The 11240-nt window shown below is 43.4% G+C and overlaps 1 protein-coding gene across 1 annotated transcript in view; it reads left to right on the top strand.

Annotated features, from left to right (window-relative positions):
- LOC308102441 (vang-like protein 2) overlaps positions 1 to 11200 on the top strand; it is a 20168-nt gene extending 8968 nt beyond the window's left edge. Inside the window, exons 2-8 of the mRNA XM_080452157.1 lie at positions 388 to 642; positions 1250 to 1379; positions 2587 to 3194; positions 6639 to 6775; positions 7112 to 7247; positions 7605 to 7851; positions 8387 to 11200. Of these exons, the coding sequence (XP_080308283.1) occupies positions 572 to 642; positions 1250 to 1379; positions 2587 to 3194; positions 6639 to 6775; positions 7112 to 7247; positions 7605 to 7851; positions 8387 to 8647 (1590 nt within the window). The 5' untranslated portion in view covers positions 388 to 571 and the 3' untranslated portion in view covers positions 8648 to 11200. The remainder of the gene's footprint in view (positions 1 to 387; positions 643 to 1249; positions 1380 to 2586; positions 3195 to 6638; positions 6776 to 7111; positions 7248 to 7604; positions 7852 to 8386) is intronic.
- Positions 11201 to 11240: the final 40 nt, after the last annotated feature.

Here is an 11240-nt window from a genome sequence, read left to right as displayed (position 1 = left end):
CGTTTTCATGTCAATGACCCCCAAAATGATATGTATTAGGCCACGGACCCCCATCTCAAAATATTTTGTTCCAGGGACCCCCCAGAAGCAAAGATTTGAGTTAAAAAAAAAAATCAAAAATAGCAGATCTGCTATTTTTGAATAGCCAAAAAAGTAAAACATATGGATAAAGGGGTTACAATGATTTTGACGCTTTATTAACAAATTTTTGCTGGGGACCCCCTGGTACCCCCTCAAGGACCCCTGGGGGTCCCCGGACCCCACTTTGAGAACCAATGTTATATACAGTATAAGACAAAAAAAATAATACATGCGTCTCGGTTATTCGGTTAATGGTTTTAAATATCGGTTTCAATAATAATATGTTTGGGTTATTGATTTGCACAGGCACTACTCCAGCACCTCCAAGATAGATTCCTTCAGGAGTAAAGTGGAGCTGCTGCGCCTCCCGCTGCCACTCTCCTCCAAGTCCATCGAGCAGAAGAAGAAGGAGAGCCAGCTGAGGGTCGCGCTCGCAGAGAAGGGCGGAGGAGGAGGAGGGCCCCGCAAACCCTGCCTGCCAGCCTCCGACATGGACAACGAGTCCACGTACTCCGGCTACTCCTACAAGTCGTCCCACTCCCGGGGGCCCCGGAAACACAGGTATAAGAGAGCATGAGAAACACACACACACACACACACACACAACTAGGGCTGTCACGACTACGACATTTTACTTGACCCTACAGGGGGTCCTCAGAGTAACTACAGGGGCTCCGCAATATCTTTGTGTGATGGGGAACATCAGACGAAAATAGCAGATCCACAAGCTCACAACGGCGTTGTGAGCTTGTGGATCGGCTATTTTCAGAGAGTTGGTGTAGAGGGAAAAAGAAAAAGCCAACAAGTTGACTAAATATTGAGGGTTCAAAAAGTTAACTGACATCTATGAACATTTTTAACAGACATGCAAAAGTGTCACTTTTCAGCTACAGTCACCTTTTTGAACCCAAATAGGGCAATTGTGTGACACCTGACCCGAAAGAAAACAACATGTTGTCACCTTTTTCACCTCGGGGCTGTTTGCATGCCTGTTTTAATCTACAACGCAATTTTATTCAATATGTTGTGGGGGCCCCTGCTTCATCTCTCTCTCAGCTAAGGGGTCCGTGACCTGAAAAACGTTGAAGACCCTTGGAATAAAGAATGAGGGTTTGAGTCTTATAATCGTGTCCCTTGACTGTATGATTATGTGTGTGTGTGTCTCCAGGGAGAGGAGGGACAAGCAGCATCGCTCTAAGAGCCGAGATGGCAGCAGCATGCGAGGGGACAAGTCTGTCACCATCCAGGCCCCCGGGGAGCCCCTGCTGGACACGGAGTCCACCCGAGGAGATGACAGGGTACAGAGTTTACCCTCATCCACTACTCTTCTCTGGGGCTGTTTCAGAGTTTATACCCTCATCCACTACTCTTCTTCTTTGGGGCTGTTTCAGAGTTTACCCTCATCCACTACTCTTCTTCTTTGGGGCTGTTTGACCAGTGTTCATTTCGCCGACTAAAACTATGACGAAAAATGTTCGTCGACTGCCTTCGAAAACGAAATAAAAACTAAGCTATGATGACTAAAACTAAGACTAAATAATATTGACAATTTCGTCAACAAATAAAAACTAGACTAAAATGTTAGGGAGGGACCTAGTGCAGAAGAGATCCAGTAGAACTGGAAGACAAGTCATTTTATGTTTAGTTTGGGTGCTGAAAAGCTCACAACGCGTTGCGCTGCAACACGTTGTGAGCTGGTAGATCAGCTATTTTCATCATGCAACCAAGTGTAAAATCAGCCATCACGACGTCATCAAGGCCTGCCAAAATATTTTTTTGTCAACCATATCAACTGTACATTTCGTCTAAAACTAAATGAAATTTGATTCAAAAGACTATGACTAAACTAAATAAAAATGTGCTGTCAAAATGAACACTGGGTCAAAGATTACCCTCATACTACTCTTCTCTGGGGCTGTTTCCTTTTTAGTTTTATAGACTTCCTGCCTAGGCACAAGTGTTACTTTTGACTCTTTCTTCACTTCCTTTGTAGCTTTTATTTCCTTCTTAGTCCATCATAATAACTTGTGTATGAAAAAGAGCAAAAAAACATCCTGCTCTCAACTGTCACCCTTGTGTGCTGCTAGCCATTGGTTTTAAAATGCACGTCGTACAACGAAAGACACAGAGCTGGCATTTGAATAGAACGTTTTGTTAATGGAAACACGTCACACATGATGAATAAAGCTTCTTTGCTGAATAATCAACATGTTTGAAAACCGCACCAAAAAGTCTGGATGTGTTGGCTAATCCGGTGACTTTCAGGAATACAAATCTTCTATTCCCCACACCACGATGGAAAAAAAACAATCATTATTACTATTTCTTGGATGGTCGCAACCTGACATAATTCTCTGTGCACACGGGAAGGTCTTTGATCTCTTTAAGTTTCCTTTTACAATACATACTACGTAACTAATGGACTGTATGTTAAATTCCAACCTTCCTTTGCCTTCCTCTGCCGCACGCCTGCTTAAACCCTCTCCCTTCATCTCTCCCCTCCAGGATGACAACTGGGGCGAGACCACCACGGTGGTCACGGGCACGTCGGTGGACAGCTGCTCCAACGAGGACCTGACGCGCCTCTCCAAGGACCTGGAGGAGTCCTCGCCGCTGGAGTGCCGGCGCTTCCTCGGCCCGGCGCTGGGCGCCGTCCTGGGCCTCTTCGCCCTGGTCACGCCGCTGGCGTTCCTGGCCCTCCCGCAGCTCCTGTGGCGCGACACGCTGGACCCTTGCGGGACGCCGTGCGAGGGCCTCTACGTCTCGCTGGCCTTCAAGCTCCTCGTGCTGCTGATCTCCACGTGGGCGCTGTTCCTGCGGCCGCCGAGGGCCACGCTGCCGCGCTTCTTCGTGTTCCGCTGCCTGCTGGCGGCGCTGGTGTTCCTGTTCGTGGCGTCCTACTGGCTCTTCTACGGCGTGCGCGTGCTGGAGCCCCGCGAGCGGGACTACCGGGGCATCGTGGGGTACGCGGCGTCGCTGGTGGACGCGCTGCTGTTCATCCAGTACCTGGCCCTGGTGCTGCTGGAGGTCAGGCACCTGCAGCCCGCCTTCTGCCTCAAGGTGGTGAGGACCACCGACGGAGTCAGCCGCTTCTACAACGTGGGCCATCTCAGGTCAGTTGAAGAGGAGAGAGAGACCCCCCTTGTTAGTTCTCACTCAGTGGTGTGGAAAAAGTACTCGCATCTGTTTTACTTAAGTGAAAGTATCGATACTGCAATGTAGAATTACTCTGTTACAAGTGAAAGTCCGGAATTAAAAATTTACTTGAGTAAAAGTTCAAAAGTATTGGTGTCAAAATGTACTTAAAGTACCAAAAGTAAAAGTAGACATTGTCCAGAATGTCCCAGTTCATAAGTTTTCAAATTTATAAAAATCTATTGAAAATAGCAGATCTACAAGCTCGCGACGCATTGTGAGCTTATAGATCGGCTATTTTTGAAAAGCCAAAGTTTTTAAAGGGCTGAAGTGGTTAGTGTATGTTTTGTAATAATAATCAAAATCCACAAAGTAACTAGTAACTTTTCTAACTAAAGTTTTCAAATAATTGTAGTGGAGTAAAAGTACAATATTTGTTGAAAATTGGAAACACTCCTGTAAAGTACTCAAGTACACCACTGGACTCACTAATTCAGTTTCAGCTTCACCCAGCTCAGATGGTTATGATGAGGGCTCGGGTGGGGGGGGGAGGGGCAGTTAGGGGTTAACTGTCTTGCTCAGGGACACTTCAACACACTGTGTGTGTGTGTGTGTGTGTGTGTGTGTGTGTGTGTGTGTGTGCGCGTGCATGCGTGCGTGCGTGTGTATTTAATTTCAATTTAAGTTGATGTTTTCTTACTGCCTGCCATGTTTTTGAATTATCGGCGTTCTGAAGGGCAATTTTTAGAAACGTGGTCATTCACATGGTATCCATTATGTGCTTTGGTTACATACATTTTGTGACCATCTCATGTCATCTGATCTCCCTATTGTCTTTGTGCCTAGTTCTGAAAAGAAAAAAGAACAAAAAAACAACGTATAGTGGAGTTGAAACTTTAGCCTATGCTACACTGTCTGCTGCTGGTCTGCAGAGCCACCACTGGTTCACTGTCTGTAGCTGACTCCTTGACCACACCCTGCACAGCTGCGGTCATGCTACGATGGTTAGCTAGTTCCTGCACACACATGTTCACAGAGCAACCGCATTGTCGTTTCTGATGTGCAGGGTGCTCACAGCACACGTTTAATCGGAAATTATGTGAGCCATGGTGATGAGTAATTACTGCCAGCTGTCTAGTGTGTGCAGTACTGTGTCTAAATGTGTGTTCCTTCCTGCAAAGTCCTGTTGCACTGTATATGCGAGGGAGAGTGCTGTATCTCTTTCTGTAGCCTACTTGCACACAGTTAGGATATTTTAAAGTAGGTACTAGTAGGTACGACACTCATACTTAAAGGGATAGTTCACCCCCAAAATGACTGATTTTCTATCGATTACACACCCCATGGAGACTTGAATTCATGGAGATTGTTTAGTTTTTGTCGCATTCCTAAGCCAATAATTTGATGAGCGGCGGCGGCTCTGGTAGGACTCAAAGTGTCAACTTTGAGTCTCCTACCGGAGATATTAGCATCTTTCCGAAATTAAATTTAATTAAATTATCTTTCCAAATGATTGTCTCAGGAATGCCACAAAAAAAGAAAATGAATTCAATGCTTCATGGGGTGTGTAATTGATAGAAAATGGGTAATCTTTTGGGTGAACTATCCCTTTAATATTTGTGTTTGTGCTTCTGATTATGTGACCGTTATGGCATTACATGCTGAAATATGGCACATTATCTGATATCAGAATGTGTTGAGAGGGCATGTTATGGCAATGATGCAGAGGGGAGAATGAGGATGATGGTGAATACATAAAAGATAACGTTAGTGCCGGTATGGAATTGATATATATACTGTAGATGCTAGGTATGGTATAGATGCTGGGTATGTATAAATGCCAGGTATGATATCAAAAGGTAACATGGAACTACTTTGGGACAGTGCCATTTAAAAGGAGTGGGCAATAGAGCAACATAAAAAATTATGTCTCATGTTGTGTTTTAATGCAATACTACTGTGTGTTCTGATATAATTCTGGTGGTTTGTTTATTGAGGTAATGTCGCCCACCCCTACTCTAAGGTTCAAATAAAAATGGAAGTGTCAAGTCTGAATCACCACCATCTACTGTATACCATACCTACCATATATAGTGTCTACTCTATACATACCTATCCATGCCATAGTTAGCATCCATACCATACCTAGCATCTATACCAGTGGTTTTCAACCCTTTTCATATCAAGGGCCATTATTTATTCGGTATTTGAGCCACGGACCACCATTTAATGAGATTTAGACTCCAGAGTGATTTACAATAAACAAGGTAAACACGCACATCAAATGCTTAGAGACAGTGTAGTGCCTCAGTAATAGGATCATAGGTCAACCAAGAGCATCATTCAAGAGTGCAATATCCAAAAATAAATGATCTGTACATTGAAACTATTCAAACTGTAGGAAATTACATTTTAACCTTTTCATAAGACTGCATGGTCGTCAAGGCTAGGTCAAGTGCTACAGGCTAAAGTGGAGTCTGAGGTGTCTTCAGATTCAGAAAATTGGGTGGGAGTCTGTAGTTCTAACTGCAAAGGGGAGTTCGGAAGTCTGGGACATATGGAGTGTTGTCCCGGATGTTTTAGGCAAGGTTCTGACAGTTTCTCTGTGTCCCCTATACACAGACATGCACACACATTTGCACCAAAGGATGTTGCTATGTTTACAGTTTACATGTGTGCCAAATGTCATGCCTGTATCCACCGTGTAATGATTTTTCACATAATTCCCCCTACCATCAGTTATCTTTATTTTTTTGCATTTGGAATCACTCGCCGGTTTGTTTACACAAGCCACCTGTCTGGCGACTTGCCAAAAAATAAACGCAAATTTTAGTTGACAAAAATGTATTAATTTATTTATTATAATTTTATATTTATTCTACTTATTCTATTTATTCTACACATTTTTAGTCTATCCCTTGTCATAAGGCCAAGGGATAGCCAACGAAATTAAATAAAATCGGACGTGGCCTATCCTATATTAAAATTGCCTAATGCGTACAGTGAATGGTGGGTCGACATCACAAACGTAATATCCGGACTGGCGAGGCGCACCATTGCACCCCCTTTCAGAGGACCCCAACAAACAGGTGACCTCACCAACACATTATGCAAGGGACTGCAATGGAAACAAGCTGTAAGCTTTTTTTGCGTCATCCTTTTGATTATGGTGGGGGTCAGATGTATGTTACATGTGACATATGTTTTATTTCATGATCAATAAAGATATCAATCAATCAATCAAAGGGCTATATGTGATCCTGAAGGAACATTGGGTTGAGGGAACATAAAGCTGAGGGAACATAGGGTCTAATTTGGGATGGGGGAACATAAGCATGACCCCAGCATACCATGCCTAGCATTAATGTTCAACAAGGAGTTAGTGTTGACCCAATATGTGGTTCTCTGTTTGTTCCATGCAGCATCCAGCGGGCTGCGGTCTGGGTCCTGGACCAGTACTACAGTGACTTTCCAGTCTACAACCCTGCCTTGCTCAATCTGCCAAAGTCCATCCTCACAAAGAAGATGACCGGCTTCAAGGTCTACAACCTCGGGGAAGGTGAGCCATGCTGTCTCTTCTTACACTTCTCCTCTCTCGAACCAGTGGTTCTCAAACATTTTCGTGGCACGGGCCCCCAAATTGATATGCATTTTTTTTTAGCTTTCAGCCCTTCTAATATTAATAATAATACTACTACTCTCACTTTATTTATCCTCTCAATCAGGGATGTGCATGACTGACCAAAAATACAAAATAACAAATGTCACTGTCCTTGGGACAGATTTGTCCAAAAACATCTACACATTCTCTATTATAGTGGACCAAATAAATGACAATAAATATTTTTTTCCTTTTTCATTAATCATTAATTCAATTTGACATTTCTGTCTACAGAGAGCAGCACCAACAACTCCACCGGTCAGTCCAGAGCCATGATCGCTGCCGCTGCTCGGAGAAGAGACAACTCCCACAACGAGTTTTACTATGAGGAGGCTGAGATGGACCGCAGAGTACGCAAACGCAAGGCCAGGTAGGGACCACACACACACACACACACACACACACACACACACACACACACACACACACACACACACACACACACACCACCTGGGAGAGTCCATTTTGTTTCCATTTTGTACTCTCTTAGAGTACAAAACGTTGGCTATTTTCAAATATCCAAAGTTTAAATAGGGCTGAAGTGATTAATGTATGTTTTGTAATAATAATTCAAGTAGAAGTATAAAGTATTGATAATTGGAAATACTCCAGTAAAGTAAAAGTACCTCAAAATTGTACTTAAGTACAGTACTTGAGTTTCCACCACTGTATCCGCTGCACCACCGGCAAGGGGCACACCCATAGACACTGTCCTTTCTCCTCCCAGACTGGTGGTGGCAGTAGAGGAGGCCTTCACCCACATCAAGCGGCTCCAGGATGACGAGGTGGCCGTGTCCTCTCCCAAGAACCCGCGGGAGGCGATGGACCCGCGGGAGGCGGCCCAGGCCATCTTCGCCCCCATGGCCCGCGCCATGCAGAAGTTCCTGAGGACCACCAGGCAGCAGCCCTACCACAGCATGGAGAGCATCATCAACCACCTGCAGTTCTGCATCACCCACAACATGGCCCCCAAGGTGAGGAGAGAGATGGAGAGAAATCTATGTGTTTGAATTGGCCCCCATCTGACAATATTTTGTACCAGGGAGGGACCCCCATACAAGATTTGTGGTGTTGTTATTATTATAAATTTTATTTTTTTTTAGTTTTACTTTTGACAAATAATAAAACAAAATAAATATTAAAAGAAAATCAAAGTAATAAAATGCACCCAAAAAAATTACACAAACAACAACGACAACAATATACAAATATATATGCATATTATATATGAGAGCACAAGATTTGTGCTGTTAGAAATATTTTTTGAAAATGGCAGATCTACAAGCTTATATTTTCAAATAGTCGATTTGTATCGTTTTCAAGTAGTTAAACAGATTTAGATGCTCAAATTGATTTAGACTTAGAATACTTAGAATACACATGAATCATATACAGTATATCATCGTCTCCACTGGTGGGTTGTTGCACATCTAATAACGTGTGTGTGTGTGTGTGTGTGTGTGTGTGTGTGTGTGCGTGTGTGTGTGTGTGTGTGTCATTACCTCCCAGGCTTTCCTCGAACGCTACCTCACACCCGGCCCCACCCTGCAGTACCAGAAGGAGAACGACAGGGGGCGACAGTGGACGCTGGTGAGCGAGGAGCCTGTCACCTCCGCCCTGCGCCAGGACCTGGTCTTCTCGCTGAGGCGCCTCGACTTCTCCCTGGTCGTCACGGTGACGCCCCTCCCCTTCCTGCGACTGGGGGAAGAGTTTATCGACCCCAAGAGCCACAAGTTTGTCATGAGGCTGCAGTCAGAGACCTCTGTGTAGGCGAGAGAAGGAGCAGAAGGAGGAGGGGGGCGGAATTGAGATTATGAGCATCGTGGGCGGACAGGAGGAAGGAAGTGTGGTATGGTGTAGATACACACAGGCCAAACGGTTGTGCTTGTGAGTCGTCTGCGATGCTGCCATGCTCCCTTCACACCTGTTGGCCTTTCACAGTTATTCAACCTTAACAGTTTTTACCGTCTGTTGGGACAGCACAGCAGAGAAGACGACCAAACATGTAAAACCATTGCTGGCATCAGGACAAAAATCAATCTAAATCAATCACTAAATAGATCAGTTTAGTTCACGGATGATCTAAATACACATGGTTTGTTTGTTTGTTTGTTTGTTTGTGTGTTTTATGTGAAGAACTACAAGCAGGTGTGAGACTGTGTGAGTGAGTCTGCATCTCCCATTGTGTGGAACAGAAAGCAGACATGGCTGGAAAGCTGGAGGACATTCTGTTGTGTCACCACTCTGATGTCCCACATTTTTTTTTGTGTGCCTTTTTTGATACTTTGAAGCGTTGGGTTCTCCTGTTTACCACAATGCACTGCTTGCAGCTTTCAGTTCCCGCATTGCAACAGACTGTTTTGGAGGACCGCCCGAGTAGCTCGGCACTGCTTATAAGTCAAAGTAATGTTAGTGGTTGAATTTGGGGCCATTTCCACAGAAAGCGTCTCGTTTGCCATGCATTTCTATGGTAAAGACACGCTCCTCTTCCCAGTGCCGAGCATCGCTTTTCAGCGCCTTCGGCGTCCAGCAATTATTTGGGCGCCCTGGGTGCTTCAAACTGAAAACAGTTACGCTTTTGGAGAGGAGTGCTGCTCATCAATGTCACATTTAATCCTCCTGGCTGTGTCTGACAACTCGGGTCATTTACGACCTGACATTGCATCGTTACCACAACCATGAAAAGTCCATGTTTACTGTTGTTTCAGCTATATAGGCTCTTTGTGCTAATAACACAGATAAAAAACCCTTTCTGTGGACATGGCCCCTTAAGCTGAAATATGCATAATGTCTCCTGTCTCTGTTGAGGTTACAATTACAATGTGTCATTCAAATATCCCCTTGTAACCAAGAATGTCCTCAGTGCTATTCCAAATAGCACATAGCCTACTACGGTATAGCACTGGGCATTGATTGCTCAATCAAAGCTTACGTATGTAGCCTACCTCCCATTTAGGATGATGCCTTTTTCCCCCCAGGTGGGTTTGCTATAGATTACAGTCGTAATATGCTTAATTTGTATTGCTTTTATTGGTACTGTTTTGTTTTGTGTAGCGGCCTGCTGACCGTTACCCTGGTAACATCAATAGAGATGAACTCATAGACCTGTTCACTCAACATAAACATTATAAATGGCTCCAAGTCTATTTCCTCTTGCGGTGTTTGTAAATATCAATAGCTGAAAATGTATCGACTTGGACCCAAGCTGTTCCCTAGCAATGCAGTTCCACTTAAATGGTCTATAGCGTTATTGCTGACGTATGCAGAAGCACTACTTCCTCAAGTTTAGTTTCCTAAAACGTATCACTTCATTGTCCTAAATGGGAAGTTTGCATCAGGATGATTCAGGTTTTGAATGTGTTACGTGTAATTCTGAATTCAACTGTACTTTTTTTTTAACTGACACACCACAGAGAAATTCCAACACTGGATGCCTGGACAATTATTGTAAACAAGTGATTGTAATAGTTTCTTATTCTATTTTGTTTCTTTGAACCTCTTCTCATTCTCTCAGTGCCACTGCAGATAATATGACTTTGCTGTTTGAACGCAGACTTGATTTAATGTTGTGATTACAGCATTGCTGAGAAGCACAAACTTTGTACACAGAAAAAAATACACTCTGAGAGTGTAAAAATGGACCCATTGCTGACACCTTTTCTTCTTCTTCTCTCCAGCACAAGTTCTCAAGTATGACCAATGTGCCACAATATAGTGAGACCTGCTGTACATACATAGACACTGGTGGTGGATATGTTTGCTTATCCAAATATATAAGTAGGACTTACTGACATCTTTGGGTCTCTAGCGCAATTGTCAAGTCTGGCCAATGTGTGCATCTTGTTGGCAGCTCAAGAACTACGGTAGCATTGTTTGACACAAGTGACTTTGGTGTTTGTTAAATAGTTGAGAAAGAGAGAGAGAGTGTGTGTGCGTGTGCGTGTGCGTGCGTGCGTGTGATAGTGTGGATATGTGATGTAGGCACAGGTGTGTGCACTTTTATATGTATCGTGCTGATAGACAAAGATGTCTTTTCTATAATAATTGACTGTCATTTCCCTAAAAACACTGACAAAATAGCATTGCACACACATATGTCATGTTTGTCTTTTACTGCATTTGAATTCAAACTTTTTTAAAGTATTATTTGTACTGATCCCAAGTTCCTAACCCATTTTTCTAAAGAAAGTTGTCTTGTAAAAACATAATTGTACTGCTGTTACAATGACTTTTCTTTTTTTATTTTATTTTTCATATTTGATGCATTTAGGACTGAGTTCATTTAAAAAAAAAAGAAACGTTTTTAAATAAATGAATGTTGAAATGAAACTATGAAAGTTCTGATGCCTCCCTTTTTTTTGTG

This window comes from Gymnoscopelus braueri (genome assembly GCF_963280865.1).
Source record: "Gymnoscopelus braueri genome assembly, chromosome: 15".
Lineage (NCBI taxonomy): Eukaryota > Metazoa > Chordata > Actinopteri > Myctophiformes > Myctophidae > Gymnoscopelus > Gymnoscopelus braueri.
Note: the sequence above shows the minus strand (reverse complement) of the source record. Positions and strands in the feature narration are given on the sequence as shown.